A 21238-nucleotide genomic window follows, 5' to 3' on the forward strand; every position below is an offset into this window, starting at 1 on the left:
GTAAGTAATTGCAACCTACTAAGTGGCAAAACAATTTTGAAAGATGGAAATGAGGAGAAATCAGCCCCTCAGCTTGTTCCTATGGCAATGCCGCAGACGGCCCTGGCCATACTGAAGACCGCGGACAGAAACCCGACTACAGGATCAGGGCAAGGTCAAAATCTTCTACAGTTTGTAAAAGTTTGCTCAACCATGGCTCGTTTGCCTTGTTTTCACCTTCAAGGCTCTTTGCATCATCACGCCATTACTGATGGCTGCTTTTTCCATTTCCTTCCTTGCCCAGCAGACCCTTGTCTTTTCTTCTCTGAGGGCTACCATTCGCCTTAAGGAGGCCAGAGATATTGAAGTTATTTGTAAGAGGGTAGAGCAGGAATGATAGTTTAGATCATTCCACCCTTACTGTTCAAACATTCCAGAAGGTGTCACAGCGTGTCGCTTCTCTAGTCTACCGTGGGTGTTGGGTTCTCCTCTCCCTTCACCTTGTCCTAGTCAAGGAAGAGGCACATCTGAGGTTACAATGCTTTCTGGAGCAAATCCTTGGCGAGGCCTTTCATTCTAGTCAAAATAAAGCCTTTTGTCCATGCTCGTAGCCTCAAAATGTCTTTCAACATGTTTGTCAAAGCCTGAATCTCCTATGGAGCCCAATGCTTTTCATTCTGTCCTTAAGGACAGTTCTTTTGGGATGCTCTTGACCTGCTCGGAGAAACAAGTAAACCTTCTCAGTATTTTCTGCAGTGGTGCTCTCAGATAACAAAGCTTTATCAACTTTACCAGCCAGCATCAGCATAACGGTCTCTGCATTAAAAGGCTATTAAATTACTGCTTTACCGTACGGATATGTTTTATCTTATGGATTTCGTTGTAAAATCTGGAGACCTATGTAGCCATTATCACAGAAAAGATTCCAGGTTACCCTTCATCTATTACTGAAGAGGAAGGTGTGATGACTCTATTAAAATCAGAAGCCAGAGTTGGGATTTTAAATACTGAAGGTAAGTAGTCTAATGAAGGTGCTTCATGCTTGAGAAGACTTTTTTCCTAAAATAAGATGTGCAAACATAATGAGACCCATCAATTTGCAATTCACTCAAGTCCCTGCAGGAAGAGGGGATGGATTGTTTATCTGAAGGATGGCTGAAGATGAGCACATCGCTACTGCTGCCTACATCGCTCCATCAATCCCCTGCCCAGCGGCCAGATATTTACACCTCAACAGCAGGGCCCAAGAATTCTGATTATTTCTACCAATCCAATTTTTATCTTTTTTTTAAAGAAAGTAAACTCCCAATTGACCTTACTCCTCATGGACAACACCATGCCACGTTCCAGTTGTGATCTTTGGCTCTTGAATTTAGTATAGCATTTTGCCAGAGTAAAGAAAATATTATGCTGGACGTGAAGATCTCTTCTAAAGCCCAGTAAAACCAATTACGGTCTCTGATTGCTTTGGAGCAGCCTTGGATAAAGCCCTACTTGCATCCGTTTTATGCGTGAGGAACACTGAGAGGGAGCTGGCTTTGAACTTCAGTAGCCATGGACACTGCTCACCAAGCAGAGGAAAATATAGGAGATACAAAGCCTTTTGACCTTCTTTTTGCTTTTGCATTAATTGTCGGTTGGTAAAACGCTGTTCACCAGTTTAATGAATTTAGGTCTCTTGAGCGTATTTTTACATTGTGTATCTTCTATTAAGAAGTAACACTTGGAAACATTCCCGCGTGGATTTGTGGCTGTCGGCTCTGCTGCAGCCTGGGGTAATGAAAAATCAATACAGGCTGAGAACCAAAGGGAATAACAATTCCAAGTATGTGATGGCAGGTGGGGACCTAAAATGGGACTTTATTCCATACCTGCTGATGACCTTCTGTGCATTTTTGAGCTGATACAAGTTATAAACATCACGTGTCCCAGACCATACACCTGTATAATAACAAACCAGGGCCTCATTCTTGTTGAGATCTCTGGATGTTGTTACAGCACGTAATTTTTTTGGTATGCTTATTATCAGGTTACTACTCTCGTGTGATTTTAAGTATATCCCAAAGAATACTTTTGATAAATCCTTTTAGAATATAGCTAATCTGAAGCTGAATCACGGGAATGCGGCAGAATCATTTTTAAATCATATGAGGTTAAATCCAGAGAATTAAGTACTGAAAAAAACCAAATTGCTTTGCTGCTGATTTAGTTTCTGGAGGAAAACAAAGGAAATGAGGGGCTAAGCAGGACCTTACCGCAACTCCCTTAGAGCACCCATCCCTCTCCTGTGAGATGCTGCAACCCCTGCTGGACCCAAAGCGGACTGTGGAGTAAAAATGACCATTTCCAGTAACTCCAGAATGCAGCTTCTGTGATAGAAGGGATTTAAGCTTCCCAGGTGGATGGGCTCGCTTCAAAGAGCTGACTGTTCACAACCAGAAACTCAGCTCCAAGGGGAAATGGGCTCAGGAAACACTGGCTTTAGTGCATCTCGCCAACACGTTTCTGTAGGTAAAGTTACCTTCATTCCATGATACTTTTCTATGACTATGTAGAACTAATGAATATAATTGTTGTCTTGTTGTTCTGGTTTACACAATTTTCAATCTTTTTTTTTAGTACCAGAAAATAGTATATTTTTATTTTAAAAAAAAAAAAAAAAGTATTTTCTGAACATCTCCAAGTTTTCATCACGTGAATTATCAGGACAAAACATTGATGAATGGCTCCCCAGTTGTAGTTTTTAGGGTTAGACTCCTGGAAAAGTGTGATAGGGATGGGACCAGGACACAGCCTGTTTCTGCTGACCAATGTGTGGTTGGGAATGGAGCAGGATGGCGAGGGGCCACCCTAGGACCTCCCAAGTGGGAGATGGGTTTCCTCCAGCTCTCTTCTTTCCCTACTGGAGACCGTGATGGCTCAGCATCTCCAGAGGTTGTGGCAGAGGAGAAAAAGAACATATTCCTTCTATAATACATGGCAAACTAGAAATGTCACCGTCTTCTCCTCCTTGTCTTGAAAACGTTGTAAGCAGATGGAGCTCTGGAGGAGCCTGGAGGAGAAGGCAAGCCATGGGAAGGATTGCTGACCAAACAAAAGTCACTTTATCGTGGCTCAGAGGTGGTTTCTGCCTGGAAAAACTGCTATTTACCCATTGTATTTTATGGCTGGTAGTGTCATCAGCAGCAATCGAACAGGCAGGACAGCTTTTTAGTCAAGCTCTGGCCGGGGTCTGACTCTTTTTTCCATTTTCTTTAGTTTCCTCTTCAGCGGAACATTTGTCCTAAAGATAAGTTGCAGCACTCGAATCTTCGGGTCAATGAGAAAAGCCTTCAGAAAGCGAAGGCGGCGTTGAAGCATCGTCTGGCCGGCAGGATGCCGAGCAACACCCTCGCTAATGGCACGGCGTGTGATTTATTCGGGGATTGCTACGTCTTGATCGATGGGCTGCAGGTGGGCTCCGTCTCGGAGGAATTATTGCTGGACATTTCTTTTTTCAGACACAGCTACAGTTGGTCAAGAGTCAAGTAAATTTTTCACGGAGGGGTAAAACACAGAAAAAAGGCTTCATGTAGCATCTCTACAGTCTCCTTAACCGCTAGTTGCTCTCAACTGCATGAGTGTATTAAAAGCCAAAAGAATAATTCAAAGAGTTGGAGTGATTTTGTTGATCTATCCCTTTTCTCCGCCGTGGTGAGGCAGCGGGAGGGGAGCCACAAATGAAGCAGCTGCTGCTCAGTCGGATGCGCTGGAGATGGACCGCTCCTCCAGTTGGGCTGAGGTCATGAGCGCCGGCACCCAGCACCAACAGCACCATTGCCCAGAAAAGCTTCAGGCATCATATTCGTAATATAGTTTTTATGTATAAAAGTAAACGCTGACAGGCTGAGAGAGTTGGGGGGGTTCAGCCTGGAGAAGAGAAGGCTCCGGGGAGACCTTAGAGCCCCTTCCAGTCCCTCAAGGGGCTCCAGGAAAGCTGGGGAGGGACTCCGGATCAGGGAGGGGAGCCATAGGAGGAGGGGGAAGGGTTTGACACTGAAAGAGGGGAGATTGAGATGAGATGTGGGGAAGAACTTCTTTGCTGTGAGGGTGGTGAGACCCTGGCCCAGGTTGCCCAGAGAAGCTGTGGCTGCCCCATCCCTGGAGGGGTTCAAGGCCAGGTTGGATGGGGCTTGGAGCAACCTGGTCTGGTGGGAGGTGTCCCTGCCCAGGGCAGGGGTTGGGAGCAGGTTTAAAGGCCTTCATCCCTCCTTGGAATGAAAAGTAATTAACATCCCATTATATAAACCTATATGGTCAGGGCCTTTATGAGCAAGCCGAAACGATGAAGGCTGAGGAAACAAATCAGTCCTCCAATTTTTCTTCTTCCATCTCCATGACCAGGCACCGGATAGTTAATTTTGGTTTTATTCCCCAACGTCAAACGTATCAAGCAAGAAACTGAATCTTACTTTGTTTCTGTGCATTGCATTTGTGGTGGGTTTGGTATTAATTTAAGCAGCAGATCAAAAGCTGATTATTCCAGCGAGGCCCTCCAGGGGAAAGAGCTTTGAAAGCACCTCAGCAACCACACTGAAGACATCAGGGTGATGACTGAACATCAGGGTGACGACTAGGACACCTGAACCCACCTTTTACCTGCAATCCCACCACTGGATTTCAATCCCTGGTCCCCAAGGACCTGTCTGGAAGCAGCAACCAAACAGGAGGAAAAATCAGTCACTTTGAGACGAGCTCCCTGCGGAGCAGGGGGATGCGAAAAAAAATCCTTGTAACAGATTGACACGAATCTGTCAATAATTCAGCCTTGCCATGCAGTGGAGTTAAGGGAGGATTATAAGAAAATATGAGCCCTCCAACTATAATTAATATGCCAGAGCACGCTCGTTAGGCTTGAAGAAAGAACAGATGGCTGCGGGTGCGGCAGAGGCTGAGGGGGAAGTCGGGAAGGTGAGGCTGGGGGCGATCACGATAAGGTGAAGAGCAGTTATGGGAACACACAAACCACGAATCTATTACTGGAGAGGAGCAAACGTGAACGTAGAGCTCAGCCGAGAGAAGGGACGAGCGACGTGAGACGGGACAACGGTATTTACGTGTACAGAAGGATCTGCAGAGGGAAGAAGCTGTTCTCCATTCCCGCTATCATCCGATCGAGAAACAATTGGCTTAAATTTCAGCAAGTTAGATGTTAAAGAAAATGCTTCTAGCAGTGAGGGCAGCTAAGCCTGGGTAGACACTGTGTGGAGAGGTCGTGTAAGTGCTATCAGGGATGATCTTAATGAGCGATGATGCTAGATGCCGCCTCGGGATGAAGGAGAGCTCTTGAAGCCGGTGTTTTTCTGGGCATACCCTCATGAATAAAGCAAAGGAAATTAAAATACAGTGAAATGACCGACAGACCTGCAGAAAAGAGCGGATCGGATTAGAGATCCAATGACTTTTAACTTTTAAGGTGTTCAGTACAGATTGGAAATTGCAACTGGAGAAGAGACAGCCCCGTGGCCAGTTACTTGCTGGTACCAGACAGGACTTATCCTGGCTCCCAAAAATCACGATGGCGTGATTTGCATCGGCTAGAGCTTATACATCCCCATGTATAATAGATAAAAACCTATTGCCAAGCGCTTTAATAGCAAATAGCAGAAAAAAGGCACTGACTTCTTGCTGCTCCGAAGGTCCTGTCCACAGAGAGGGTCGGGAAGGGCACCGGCCGAAGGGTGAACTGCGGGTGGGGGTATCCGCAGGTGGGGGACGGCAGGATCCCGGGGTACTGGGCGCTCTCTAGCGTTGGCACCGGAATGGCACTGACCACGGCTGGAAGGAAAGAAGGAGAGAGAGATTAAATGAGTGGTTTTGGAAAACTATAAAAAAATAATAGTACTTAGAGGGTCAATAAAATATTCTGTGATTCTGTAATAGGGAACCAGAAACAACCACGTCAACAACCACATCTCCAAAATAAAATACCCAAATGCTCAGTGTAAAAGATGCCTGTGAAGCCACCTCTGTATATAGAAGTTGCTATACATTGGATAATTATAGTCTGCAATTAGTTATCCGTAAAATTAGCTAGCTTTTTGTTTTCCAGCTACCCAGGCTCATTTTGGGGGGTGCTTTGAACCCTTGACAAGTCAGTGAGAAGGAACGGATCAGGCATTTTAAGGGCTTATATTTCAGTTGTTGGGCTCCTGCAACTCTTCCATCAGGTCTGCCAGCTTCACACCAACGTCCCTGTCACCCTCGGATGGCCCCAATGGGCGCCCAGTAGGGGGCTGAGGGTGTCCGGGCATCACTCCCCACTCAGCAAAGTCCAAACCTGTAAGGAACAGAGGGGTGAGAGGTGGCAGCAAACCCGCAGCTAATAAGTCTGAAGCTGAAGTTGAGTTCTTGAGTTGAATTTAAGCGACGCTTTGATTTGAAAACCAGGACCAGAGTGTGCCAAATTCAGGCTTTCCTGTGAGTAATCTCCTTTATTTTCAACAAGTCAGTGCTTGAGGAGTGGGCTGATAATCAAGCTACACAAATTTCTTTGTAGCCTTTAAGAAAAACTTGGAAACTCTCATGAAAGTTTTGCCCAGCTAAACATTATAAGCGGAGATTTTTTGGCTCCTTGAAGATAAGGTTTGGCTTATCCAGCACCTTTCACACATGAGTTATAAGCAATGCTGTAAACTTTTAAGACAGTCATTACAATTCCTTCTCACTCCTGCTACATCCATTACCCAGAGTGGCAAACTGGGCTACCTGCCCAAGGTCACACAAGGAGCTACGATGGTGCCAAGGCTTTAGGAAGGTGGGTTGTTTTTTTTTTTTTTTCCTAAGCACACGGCTGTCAACGAGACACCTCTGCGCTTCCAGAGGTAAAAATGTGAGGATGTAGAAAACTCATGAAGAAATGCTAACCCGGGTGATTTGAGCTTCGGAGTTGTCTGGGTTCAATTCACCTGCTCTTAGAAGAGAATTTCTACTCTTCAGACATTTCGTTTTGTCTGTGTAAGACGTTTTTATTGACAATATTTATAACATCGCTGCTACAGTGAAAAATATCCCTCTTTATTGAATCCTATTAAAGAACAACTTGTTTTTCCAAGTCCGTTCCTTCATTTCTTTTTTAGGGCAGAGGCACCTAGCACTTTCATTTTTAAAATAAGACAGGATTACTATTCATTGCAGCACTCTATTGTAGAGAAGCTGGAGAAAAGGGAACATGCAACATTTTTCAATAACTCTTTGCAATTTCAAGCAGATATGACAACAAATCGGTTCTGTCACAGCCCGTCAGCAATTGCATTTGCACTTAATACTGATAGACTGAGACACTGAAAACAGAAATTCCCTGACCAAATCAGGGAGCTCCCTCAACACTCTTCTACATTTAAAAATGTACTGTATCATGTAAAAAAACCCCAAAAAAGCAGCACCCAAGAAATGACAAAGGGGGGCATTCTGAATCGTGTTCGAGCACCCCAGAGGCTGCCAAAGCGACTGAGTCGACATCTTCGGATTTCCCTGAAAAAACCAAGAACTGCTGTGATTTTTCCGCAATTTGAGGGAGGGGGGATGAAGAGAAAAAACACCCCCCCCCCCCCGCAAAAACACAGGAGGAATCTATCTCTGCACCGCTTTACCCTGCGAGCATTTTATTTTCCCTCTTCTAAAAAGTGAGGATTGCAAATACAAACCGGGAAAATTAGAGGTACGACACTTGTGTGGGATAGCTTGCAAAGCCCCTTCTCAATTATTTCTCTCTGTAAATACCCCTCTCTATATAAGAGTCTGGGTATTTGTGACCGCCTGTATTCCAGCGGCATTGGAGCCATCAAAGATATCACTAAAACCTTATCAAATTCGTCCGGTTTATCCTCCTTCCACTTCAGTAAGCAAAGGCATCTTACGGAGTATATTTGTTCTCAAAGCCTGCAAATACTGATCATTGAGACGAGCGCGAAGACTTCCACATTCGGTATTTAACAATTAACAGTTATGCGGGTTTTCCTTCAGAATGATGATGTTCCTTCTCCAATCTACTTAATCGCTCGCTGCTGACAATTTCTTTCAGAAATTAATTAAAGCATCGAATCTGACAAAGCCGCAATTTTTATCTTCTGGGGGAATAAACACACGCGGCATAACGCCGCCCGCACAAATAAGACTTTTATAAATCTGAGTTTAATTATTTGCAAACAATCACAGCATGTTGTCGCTGTAGATTAGATTTATACCGTTGAATATATAAATAAAGAGAAAGGAGGATGTAATTTGTCAAAATGCATCATTTGAATGAAAAAAAAAAAAAAGAAATCTGTTTAAGAGCACTTTAATTTATAAGCTGCGTAAAAATGTTGCCTTGACTTTTATTTAACTACCACTGCTATTGACCCACCGTAATGACAATTGATTTGGTTCTGATTTTGCTTCCACCCCTCCAAGTCTATCCATTTTCTTAGAGTAGTGCCCTCCTTCAACCCAGGCCAACCCAGGAGGAATCCCACCCCAAAAACCAGGACAAATTGCCCGATTTTGAGATTAGCGTGGTTACAAGATGGGAATATTTCCCAGGTGGAGTCAGAGATTTCTCCACCTCATCTCACCGGTCTTTCTTCCAGATGATAAAGAGGGTGGAGGCTGAAATGGGGTGATACATCCAGCCCAAGGTGTGGAGAAGTGGAATTCATCCTCTCCCTCAGTTCCTCCTAAGTCATTTCCTGAACAAACCCGGTAGGTTATTCCCTCTCCTCTCCTTCACTCAGTTCCTTCCGTTTTATTTTATTTTTAATGCATCATTTGTGATGTGCCTTTCCACAAACCTACAAATAGGCACTTATCTTTAAACAGCAGAGCTAGATAGAAATTTTGGGATGAAATGGATTTCTGTCAGTCTATGTCCATTTTTAACTCAGGCAATTTACACAGATCTACCAATTCCTATAGATTTCTGTCCGCATCTATTTTGGGAGGCCAAAGGTAGAACTCCTAGCTAAAAGCCAAGAGCTACCAAGAGATTGATCCCAAGGCTGCTCAGAAGAAAGGTGGAGACCCAAAGCCTCATCCTTGACCGGGAACTTGGTCAGTGCCAACCCTTCTCTCCGGTGCCTCCGGGCTCTCACTTATCTCTTTCCTTTGCTCAGATGTCAAAAAAAAAAGGTCACTTCAGAAATTTTAATCAGTTCTGCAGGATGGAAGAACCTATTTAATGCTCTCCAGCCTCCCTGTCTTTCTCCTGTACTTTGGAAAAGATTCACTTCATCTATGAAATCTGTTCACTGCTAAAGGCTCTGTAGCCACTAATGTTTAACACCTGGTAAAAATTTCATTTCTCCTCATTTATGTGGCTGCTCCATGTTAAAAAAGCATATGGTGGTGTGGCCAACCACTATAGACAAAAGAAAATATAGCCGAAACCGCGACAGTGTCCAGCTGATTATAATTAATGAAAATAATAACACGACAATTTACATCTGTGTATTGCAAAGCCTCTGCTCCGGCAGCTTGAACTCTTACCCCATTGTTTAAAGTTTTATAGTAGGGAGACAAGAGGGATTTATCCATCACTAGCCACCTGCTAAATATAGAAACGACGACTGTTTAGGATTTAGGCTGACTCTGGCAGGAACAGGATTGCTGAATTCTCTCCATACTTCTTCCACCGATGCGTTGTGAAGCCCTGGCGAGCTTCCAGGCCTTTTCATTTCTTTTTTTAGACGAAGGCAACGCCGCTAACGCTATTTAACATGCTGAGGCACAACCAGATGATATTTGAGAGATCGTATGAGACCTTCAGGCGGGGGAGCCCGGCTTTTGGGGAGCAGGGGGAAGGTGGTGGTACTCACGAGGGTTGTTGGGTTGCGAATCCATGGGGATCATGAGCTTGGCCCGGGTGGCTCTGCGGGCAGCAAGCGAGCGCTCCAACGTGGACATGCTGCTTCCAACATCTTCTGCCTCGGGACCTAGAGGAAAACGACACGATGGCTTAGTTGGAAATCCTGTAAATGAATGTTTCTCTTCACCTTATACGTAGCAGAAAGATCACGAGGTTTTTTTTCAGTATTCAGTTATTCTAAACCGACCACTAAACCTCACCACCTGCAAAGAGCTGCACAGATTATTTTGGCTGCCTTTTCTGAATGAAAATTATTGTTTGCAATTTTTTTTTGGTAAGGGAATTAAGATAACACGTCCCCTTTTTCTTTTGTGTCAGAAATTATCCTGAAAACCCCATTCGCTTCATAAAAATGTGACATTTTTCTTGTGACTCCCCTGTTATAAACTCTTTTCACAATTCAAATGCCAAGACCAGAAAAAAGCTGCACAAACTCAGGTACCTACAAAACCTGGCAGCCAAGAATTGGTCTTTGAGATGCATCTGAAGGATGAAAACGAACTTGCTTGTGAGATGCCAAAAAGTCCTATGTCCTGATTGTCCGGTAATTCATGGCAGCTCGTTTTTTCTACAGCATCCATGGGAAAATTCAAGATACGCCTGGATCTTCCCATTATTTGGTCCCGGATCACCAACTAGCACATCTCCCTAGATCAGAGAGCTGAGATACGCTACCTGGTGTCCAATCCAACCCAAAACTGTCTCAACACCTACAGACATCAGACTCTCTGCGGATGCAGATGCTCTGATTTAGTCACATTAGTGTAGGAGATTTGAGATATCCAAAGATTCCGGAGAATGCACTTGTCAGAATGAAAGCGTGGTTGAAACTGGATGTTCAGTGGAGTAATTTGCAAGGAAATAAAAGCTGCATTTCTCTCTTCGTACCTTGTCTGACATGAACCTTGTATTTATGTTACTTTTGCTATTTTAATAAATAAAAAGATCAGTTAAATACTGTCACACAGGTAAGCTTAGTACCCGCTAAGTACCCACTGTATCTCTGATGCACCCAAGTAAATACATATTCCTTATGAAAAAGGGATCTGCATCAAAAGACTGTATTTTTTTCAAATCACTCTGACTGTCTGAATTGCAGGACTAAAATGCCAAGTCTTCTGTCGATGGCCATTCAAAGACCTAATTGCTAGTGAAAAGCCAGGGCCGGTATTACTGAACTGTGCACGGCAGAATGGAAAGAAACATCAAGGCATTTATTTATGGTCCAAGGAGTTTTACCCATAAAATACCCAGCCTTTGTCATTAACTTGCTCATATGCTGTGATGGCTTCCTACCAGGCGCTCGATTGCAAACCCCCCTGCGATCAATGGAGCTCTCGCATTGATCTTTCTGGGCCCTGGATCGGCTCTTTTGATCATCTGCAACCACTCTATAGGCAGAGGGAGCCTTCTGGTTACGTCTTCCCAATGTCTAATGTAACGAGGATCTTTGTATTAAAACCAATAAAAATCATTCTCACAATTATCTTCACAAACAGCAAACTCTCAGCCCCAAAATAGGAAATTAGATCCATTTAGAAATTTGAAAACTGCTCCTTTTTAATTTTTTTTTTTTTTTTTTTTCCTTGCAAGAACAGGAACTATGGAAAAGGGGCAAGAACTTCAGAAACACCTGAAAAAGTGCCCTTCATTATTTATATTCTGATATCCTGGAATGATTTCACTCCGCCCCCCCCAAACGATGTGTTCATGAGGAACTCAAGACAAAAATGTTTGTGTTTTCCGCTTTCTGTGCTGTGTTTTACCCTCTGTCCCTCCCCCGTACCCACCACCACTTTTTCTACTATTTTTGTGGAAAAAATGTTATCAGCTAAAGTGAAACCTGTGATGTGCTGTGTGCACTGAGGTTAAAAAAAGGAGGAGGAAACTTCACTGAAACCACATTTTTCTTACAGAATTTCTTTCCTTGTATCCGTAAGTTTTCTCAGCCTCCCTGGCCCCAATTCTGCTCCTGGTGATGCACCCGACCTTCTTCCTCAATCATGTTCTCCCTCTCCTCCATTTTTCATTTGGTTTTTTTCCCCCTGATTACTTTTTCCTCTCCTTCTTAGCACGGTACACAAATCCAATAACATCTGACTTCCAGCTGAATTCCTGAAGTTAAAAAATTAGAATGGTGTGAAAATCAAATATGATGGGTTTTCCCTCAGTCTGAAACCACTGCAAAAATTATCTGGGAACATCTCTCCCGGCACCCATAGCAGAGCTGTCAACTCTTCCAGTCTCCTCCGGGATCTGGTCTCAGTTAGAGACTCCTCGTGCTGGGCTAAGGTCACTAACCATCAGCATCGAATTAATTTAAAGAAAATTCATAGGCTGGGGATGGACACGAAAGAAAATGGGAGTACACGGAATAGGGTTGGACCAGACGACCTTTGAAGGTCTCTTCCAACCCAAACCATTCTATGATAGTGACATGGTTTGGTGATGGTTTTTGTCAGAGTTAGGTTGAGGGTTGGACTAGATGATCTTAAAGGTCTCTTCCAACCTGGACAATTCTATGATTCTACGACTCCCAATTTCCCCAAATCTACAAGTGAAATCCATCCAATCTGTGTCTGTCCTGCCCTCGGAGCCCCTCACCAGGTTGTGGGGTGCTCTTGCTGCCCAGCTGCGTTTCCGACTGGCTGTGGCTGACGGGAGTGATGTCCTGGCAGCTCTGCATCGGGGAGTCCCTTCCCGCGGGGTCCGAGCCCGCTGGCTTCTCAATGTTCTTCATTTCCATCTCCTCGTGGTGTATCCACAGATCGGGGGGTCTCAGGTCCTTCTGGCTGCCCTTCCTTTTACCAGCGCTGTGAGTCGCACGTTTCCTGCAGCAAAGAAGGACCAAAGCTATCAGTTAAGAATGTTTTTCTCCTTTACAAGACCAAAAAAATGATGTCTCGTCATTGGTGTCTCTCTAAGGAACCCCTCTGGTTGTGTCCTTCAAGGGACAGTGGTTATCTTGGTATGGTCCTACGCTTCCTGGAGCTTGCTCCAGGGGGTGGGCTGGGGCTCAGCAGAGTGGCTCATTTTTTGCACTAATTAATGTAGAAATTGGGGAAAACCACTTTTCCTGGAAGACAAGGGAAGCAGCCAGTTTCATGTTGGGAAGAGCAGCGCTTGTGGAATGCCTCCGTCTACAAACAGCGATGGAGAACCGCTGAGCCCATGTCTGCCGAGCTACGCGCATCCTATCCCTTCCGTAACCACGTGCAGCTTATCTTGTATTTCTTTAAATACCCACTAAAGCAGTATTTTTACACTTTTTTTTTTTCTAGTCTAAAGAAAAGACAGGAGTGTTTCTGGCTTATTGTTTTGCTCAATAATCCAAAAGTACTTTTACCCCTTGATTTTTCCTTTGTACATCTCAAAGTACTTTGTGAAAGGAAGGGACTATTCCTGTCCCAAGTGGAAAATAGAAATACTTGTGATAGAGAAAAAAAGCTGCAGAATATTTTCAAATTCATGTGCACTTTTAGGAGAGAACCTTGATTTCCAGGGGCTCTGAGTGCTCTCGGCTACTCGTTACCCCCATTATACGCTCTCCCCAAAACACCACAGTGCCTCTCCTGAAGGGAAGGCTCTTTCCCGAATCCACGGAAAGCCCAGCAAAACCTCCCTCTGGCATCCCTAGGACTCGCACGGCGGGTATCATTTCTGGAGGTGTGCTCAGAAAAACACCCTCCGGGCAGTCTCGCAGAAGGTGCCACGGGGTTATTTTCCCCGAGGGAAAAAAAAAAAAAAAGCTTGAGGAAATGCTAAACTTTAAGAAACTCCAACGGTTTGAATCAATTTCTGTTCTTTGCTAAATTTTCTCCGCCTGGTCTAGAAAGCGAGAGACGGGTATATTTTTGCTTTCAAGAGAAAGAACAAACACATCCTATGATTGAAAATGCCACCGAGGGCACGGCCCCGTCTCAGCCCCAGGAGCTGATGGCCACCACTTCTTACTCCAGCAGAAATGTCCCAGTCCTCACACTGCCACCATTAAAGGCAGAAACTGTTCTACGTCCTTTGACTGGTCGACACCCCAAAACGCTCCTCAAGGGTCAAAATATTAATATTAAAATGTGATCTGGAAACTTAAGAGGCGGAGGCGAGGCCGGGGTCGTTCAGAGAGTTTTCTTTATAGCCCCTAATAATTCTGGCTGTTGGCCTCGGGTTATAAGTATTTCCTATCGTTAGTCTGTTATTTTCTAATTGCCAAAACTTAATTATTTAAAATGATGGCATTTCAAAGAGCAAGAATAAAGACAGTCCTTTAACACTTTCTTGCACAGCCCCCAGCACCACCCTGATTAACACCTACAAAAATAATTACGAGCCCTTTCCTTCAAACCTTAAAGCCTGAAGTTAAAAAAGTTTTAAGTTGTTCTGTGTCGTTCAAACGAAAGACCATCATTTTGGTTCTAAACAAGGAATTGCTTTCTTCACTTCGGGATACAGCAGGTTTTTTTGTCGCTTTGGATTGAGAAGAATTCATTTCTCCGGGCTTGGAGAAATTTTAGCCCCAAAGTAATTTTATACACAGCTGTAAATAGGGGGCTATAACGAATGTGTCATTCCAACCAGAGCAACAAAACCGCCACAGCAATGATACCATTAAAAAAAATATATATAAAAAAAAAAATATATATGCAATGACCTGGCTTGTTTTGCGTTGTGTTTTTTTCTCACGAATTATCGATGTCATAGAATCATAGAATCATCCAGGTTGGAAGAGACCCTTGGGATCATCGAGTCCAACCATCTACCCTACTCTACAAAGTTCTCCCCTATATCATATCCCCCAACACCACATCTAAACGGCTCTTAAACACATCCAGGGATGGTGACTCAACCCCCTCCCTGGGCAGCCTGTTCCAGTGTCCGACCACTCTTTCTGTGAAAAATTCTTTCCTAATGTTCAGTCTAAACCTACCCTGCTGGAGCTTGAAGCCATTCCCTCTCGTTCTGTCATTAATTACCTGTGAGAAGAGACCAGCACCAACCTCTCTACAGGGTCCTTTCAAGTAGTTGTAGAGAGTGATGAGGTCTCCCCTCACCCTCCTCTTCCTCAGACTAAACAGTCCCAGCTCCTTCAACCGCTCTTCATAAGATTTATTCCCCAGGCCCTTCACCAGCTTCGTTGCCCTCCTCTGCACTCGCTCCAGCACCTCGATATCTCTCTTGGATTGAGGTGCCCAAAACTGGACATGATACTCGAGGTGTGGCCTCACCAGTGCTGAGTACAGGGGCACAATCACCTCCCTACTTCTGCTGGTCACACTATGTCTAATACAAGCCAGGATGCCGTTGGCTTTCTTGGCCACCTGGGCACACTGCCGGCTCATATTCAGCCGCTTGTCAATTAGAACCCCCAGGTCTCTTTCTTCCAGGCAGCTTTCCAGCCACACTTCCCCAAGCCTGTAGCAATGCACGGGGTTGTTGTGGCCCAAGTGCAGAACCTGGCACTTGCCCTTGTTGAAACTCATGCCATTGATGTTGGCCCAATGCTCCGATCTATCTAGGTCTCTCTGTAGAGCTTCCCTATCCTCCTGGGAATCAACACTCCTGCTTAGCTTGGTGTCATCTGCGAACTTGCTGATGATACACCCTATGTATCCTGGTGTAGGATATACATCCTATGATGTCCTGACAGCCCGGGAGTGGCAAACGGAATCCCAGCCAGGAGCGCCCGCGAAAAGGTCATCGATAACAAAGGAAAAGAAATCCTCCCCTGGAACGTTGCGTTTACGCGATGCAAAGGTTGAGGTTCGGCTTCTGCAAATGCACCCACCTTTGATTTCAAGGGGGGAGGCAGGATCTTTGCTGCGCCAGACGAGCACGTTGTATCTACAGGAGACAACCATAAAAGCTCCGACGGCAGCTTCCAAGCTCCGCTGCAGCAAGGGAAACCCCAAAGCTGCACTGAGATTTACGGCAGGATTCAAATTTAGTCCCTTACCCATTTTCTAACCGGAGCGGGGGATTGGGAAGGGAAGGAGTTTGGAATTGAAAACCTGATCTCCGATGGCAGCGTTTCTGTTGTTGTTATTATTTCATTATTTTACTACATGAAACGCATCCAGCTCGCCTACCATAATGATATATATTTTTTTTTTTCCTAAGGATGGATATAAAACCAGAGTTCGGCTCTGCCCTTAAAATACAGATGGCGGTCATGGAATCTTGAATAACGACAGCAGAATTTAAGCCCTACTTGCAAAATAAATAAACTCGCCGGAGAGGAAACTCTTCCTCGTTGTCTGGTCTTAAGAGTTTCCAGCACACCACGCCAGGGCAGTGATTCCAGCCGTTACGCAGAGCTCCGCACAATATCCACGTGCTACACGGGATAATTTTTTCAGATTCTCCAGAGTGAGATTACTCCTCGTTGCCTTCATTTTACAGTTAACGTTACCCCAGAGGAAACACTTAAGGTTTTAACAACCCAGCCCAGCTTATTTTTTTAACAACAGTTGAAGATGTCTCTATCGGAAGAGCTCAGAAATAAATGCCCTCCTGGGCAAAATGAGTTTTTTCTTGTAAAAAAAAAAACAAACCACGTGGGTAACCATCCAGACCCGGCCCAATGTCATTTTCTGATGGAGCGGGGGCAGTTTTTGGAGACAGGACACAGAAGCAAAGGCCCCGTAAGCCATAATCACCTCCCGCAGGAACCCTGAGCCTCCTGCGCTGCTGCTCACAAAGCACTTTGAAGACACCCAACAATAAATGCCAGCGTTGCTTCACCTTAATTAACCTTCTGACGCATGAGTTAATATTTTATATTTTTTGCTCTTTACTCTGGCAAAAATGCACGTTTCGCCTTTTGGGCTGTATTAAAGGAAATTCAAGTGGTACAGAGCTCCTGTACAAAAAGAAAAACCAAAGAAGAATATAAATCTATTTTTTTTCTCCAGAAAATCTCCCCCAGTGTTTACAGCTCAAAAATTACTTCTTTTTGGTCTCTCTATTCCCTGCCAGCCATCCTGAAAAGCTGAAAGCAGTACGTATCTCTTCTACCACCTGGCCTCATAGTCTTCTTCATCCTCACGCCACCATGCAAGAGATGGGGCTGAGGCCACCACAAATGAGCTACATCAGCGTGGAGGACCCAAGGAGCATCTCCAGGGAACACAGCAGTGAAATACGGAGGCTCTTTAATGGCTGCCAGCTCATTCCTCGTTAGTTTGAGATTAATTGATACCTGGTCTAGAGGGAGGTGTCCCTGCACAGGGCAGGGAGTTCGAACTAGATGGTCTTTAAGGACCCCTCCAACCCAAACCATTCTATGATTCCATGATTTTGGCTCCCCCAAGCTTTCCGAAACGTGCACTGATACATCCCTATTACTTATAACAGGACTTAAACTAGTCTTAGCTTATTATTTGTAGTCTCTTTTCACACCACTCTCCCGCCCAGTACAATAATTGGTTGGGCACTTGTTCAAGACCATGCTTTGAGCAACCTGGTCTGGTGGGAGGTGTCCCTGCCCATGGCTGGGGGTTGGAACTAGATGGTCTTTAAGGTCCCTTCCAACCCAAACCATTCTGTTGATTCTCTGATTCATTTTTAACGGCTTAAATATGCAAAAAGTTGTACTTTCCCTTATTTTAAGATTCAACTGGGATTCATCTTCTCTAAGCTTAAGCTCTGAACTGACCTGCACTAAAGGACGGAGCTGATGGGTGGCCCCATCATCCTTCCTCGGTGACAGAACAGACACCGCCAGCGCAGGGCAGCGAGCAGCTCGTGCTGCAGAACATGTAATTACGGTGAGGGTATGAATCTCAATTACTGCAGGAGCCGGACCTTCCCCTTACGCACAACCGGGTAAGTTATTGCACCCAGATCTTTTACTCACATTTTTCTGCCCCATTTTTTCCTGGCGTCCAATTGTCACAGGGTTTGAGTGGCTGATATTTCACTCTTCCCTAGATGGCTGAGACGGAAAATACCTTCGAAGCCACCTAGGTCAGTCCCAGCTTGTACTGTACAATATGCTTTATTGTGCTTTGCTCAGCCAAGTTTTAATTAACTTAAGAAATATGACTTTCCTCCACTGAAGGCTTACAGGAGATTATTCCATCACCTCCAAATTTTTGCTCCAGGGAAGGACACATGATGCATTATCCAACGAGACTCGGCCTTTACCCTTAGTGCACTCCTTCTGCTCAGTAGTTCCGCGGTGATTTTAAACTAAGAACCAGCTGCCAAGAAAAGCCTGAATCTTTGCGTCACAGCGTGCATCTCTCCAGGCAGGTCAGAAAGAAAGTCATTCCCACCAAAACCCTCCGTTTTGAGGAAATTCAGCATTTTTCCTGTTGTGCTAAATTTAAGATCCCTTGTTTAATTTTTATGGCTCTATTTATTTTTTTTTTTCCCTACTTTCAGTGCGGAAACAGTTTGGTCGGGACAACTTGTATAGACATTTGGAAGTTAAACAGCAAATCCAAACCCAGCTTCACGGTTTTTTAACCACTGGACAGCAATAAGCATCTTCAGGTGGCAAATCTTCCAATGTCTTAGGATAAGATGAATGATTCTTTGAATATTCTTGCTCCTCCCCAGAAGCTACAGAGTCAAACTCGGATATTTCAGTTTTAGACACCTAATTCTGGACAGAGGAATCTGTTTGTTTCTCTCTCTTGTAATTCCCTTTTCCCTGCTAGAAGCTCAAGAGAGGTTCAGCCTCGATTCACTAAACTCTATTCAACAGAAGAATTTCCGTTGCCTTCACATGATGGCCTGATTTTCAGGTGCTCAGACTCACAATAGAAGCAGATTTTCAAATCAGTTCATCATTCAACTACCCCAGGGCTCCTGAAAGGACGGGACGTTACTTTTCTGCCTAAATGAGAGCTTTCTTATTTTAAAAAGAAAAAAAAAAATAAAAATCTACCCTCAAATATCCATCTTGAGAGAAAGCACTTCCCCCTGTAAAACACTCCAACAGCTGATTTCAGCAAACTGGGGAGCTCTTTGGCCCCCCTGACCATCCCCGCTTTCACCGTCCCACCCTTCTTTTTTTTTAGCGTTAGTGCAAATCAGTGTAATAATGTGTCCCGCCCTTAGTGCAAACGTTTATCGTTCTTGTGGGCAAACTATGATGAAACTTCCCTTCCTCGTGTCCAGTCTTTCCCAATAGTGTAACAATACAGTGAATTAATAGCAAAATAATATTATCGTAATCGTCAATGCATTAAATGCATCCAACCCAGCTCCGGTTCAAACCCATTGACTCCACACCTCGTTTCTCATAAAGACTGAAAAAAAGCCTTGTGCTTTAGGCTGCTGCCCTTTTTTACCTGTTTGGAAGAAGCCTAAAGATTTTTTTTCCCGTAATTTTCTACAGACTGGTTTTTTTTTTTTTTTTTCCAAGTATATGAGAATTATCTGGAGAAAGAGCTGTTGATGCTTTTCACCGGAAGACTTTTGGAGCGGGTAACGCCCTCCCCAAGGTGAGTGAGCGAGCAGAACTCTCTGTGGATCTCAAAAAACTCTGACAAGCATCGCCAAGGACAGAAAAGACTTCTTTTTTTTTTTTTTTCCCTTTAAATCGATGGAATCGATTCTTTCCTGTGTCTGAATTATACTTGGCAACATCAACAGCTGTGCATGGCAGGCTTATTTTTTTGAGGCTCGCCATGCCAGGGGTACTTATTCTCCGTGGCTTACCCTGCAGCCTGGGGGACAGGGGACATCTTCCACTCACCGGCAACGAGTGACACCTCCAAAACCAAAAGACGGAGCCCCAAAATGCAGTTCAGTCCCACACCCCTACCTCTCTAGGAATGTCATTGCCCATTTTTGAAGCTGGGCATCACCGCTTTTCCCTCCCACCCCGTGATTGCAGAACGTACTTCCTCTGCTGTGCCGAGGAGCGCCTGGTGCAGATGACGGCCACCACCGCCACCACCACCACGGTGATGACGCCGACGGTGACGACGATGATGACCAGGAGGTTGCTGTTCTTCTGGGGCGTCACGCTGCCGTGGGGAGGGTGCATCTGCCCGATAGGAGGCTCTGAAAGGAGACAAGACAACAAGGGGATAATTAGAGCCGGATTCGCTCCCCTCCCTCTTTAGGAGCCACCCATGAAATAAAACACATCAAGGTGGCACGAATTGCTCCGAAAAAGCAGACGGAGGGTGAAGAAGGGCACCATAAAGAGCTGAAATTTATGTCTCGCTGCATTTCGGGGACACAGCAAACCGGAAAATATTTAAGCAGTAACGACTTCGCACTTTCTGGGTGTTAATAACCTGATGTTGGGAGTCAATAACTCTCGGCTCATTTTTGCTATTATCAGCTGAAAATGGAAATACAGGGACTATGGATTTTTTCCTTTATGGCCCCTATTTCTCGGTATTTACAGGGAAATACGTCTCTTGTGTTATCAGCCAACCTGAATGCCCGATTCATTTGTCAGTAAGTGCATTCACCCCCCGGTCAGTCTCCCATCACATTATATTTCATTTATTGCTAGAACTCGAGCAGGTTGGGGGCTCAATCTTCTAAAGTGATGAGTTTCCTCAGTTTCAGAGCAGCAGCAAGACGGGGACTGAAAATAGCATCATTTCTACCATCAAGTCCCAGTCAAACCCACTTCAAGTACCAATCCCTTGCTTTTGACAATTTTTTTTCCAATTGCATGGGGAATAGCACGTTATATTTTTATTATCTTGTTGGATAATGCCCAACGCAGCGTTGGGTCATACGTTACAGACCCTGGCACAAAACAGCGAGCAATATTTTTGCTCTGTCTGCTCAGGCAACCTTATAGAATTACAAACCCCGAACTATCTTTCCACTTAAGCTTGGAAAAAAACCCTAAATATTCGGTGCAATGGGATGCAAAGGGAAGAGCTGTGCTATACCCTATCTGAGATTCCATAGGAAAAGCAACTCGAGAGTTTTCACATCATCCCCACAAGCTCCCACGTATAAACTGAGTAATATTTGCCTGGCATCTCATTTTGCCTTTAGTACAACTGAATGGAGAAGGAAAAAAGGAGAAATCTTTCCAAATAACAATTTTAGTGGGCGATAGGTGTAATTTCGTTGTAATATTCTGCCTTGGTTTTCTGCCCTAATATCCTTTCTTTACTTAACTACTTACGCTATTTAAATGATTTGCCCTTTTCTCATAGCTTTTTTGCAGGCAACTGAGTAAGACAAGCTGCTGCGCGTGCCATCCTTTCGGCATGACAATGGTCTAGTACAGAAATCCCAAAGGTTTGGGGGTTTGCTTTCTTCTTCATTTCATTGAAGGAATATACCACATAAAATGCAGCAGCTATTAACAAAAACAAGTAAGTTTTCACTCCCTACCCTTTACTGAAGTCCCTGGAAGCTCTCTTTATTCCTCAAAAGTCAATTTTCCTG

At 44.4% G+C, this 21238-nt stretch overlaps 1 protein-coding gene across 1 annotated transcript in view; it reads right to left on the minus strand.

The window, feature by feature from the left end:
* The window catches only part of LOC141476887 (netrin receptor DCC), a 579965-nt gene that overhangs the window by 18673 nt on the left and 540054 nt on the right, over positions 1-21238 (minus strand). Inside the window, exons 23-26 of the mRNA XM_074165768.1 lie at positions 19714-19876; positions 12467-12693; positions 9813-9929; positions 5635-5796 (exon numbers count right to left, since the gene is read on the minus strand). Of these exons, the coding sequence (XP_074021869.1) occupies positions 5635-5796; positions 9813-9929; positions 12467-12693; positions 19714-19876 (669 nt within the window). The remainder of the gene's footprint in view (positions 1-5634; positions 5797-9812; positions 9930-12466; positions 12694-19713; positions 19877-21238) is intronic.

This window comes from Numenius arquata, chromosome Z, assembly GCF_964106895.1.
Source record: "Numenius arquata chromosome Z, bNumArq3.hap1.1, whole genome shotgun sequence".
Classification (NCBI taxonomy): domain Eukaryota; kingdom Metazoa; phylum Chordata; class Aves; order Charadriiformes; family Scolopacidae; genus Numenius; species Numenius arquata.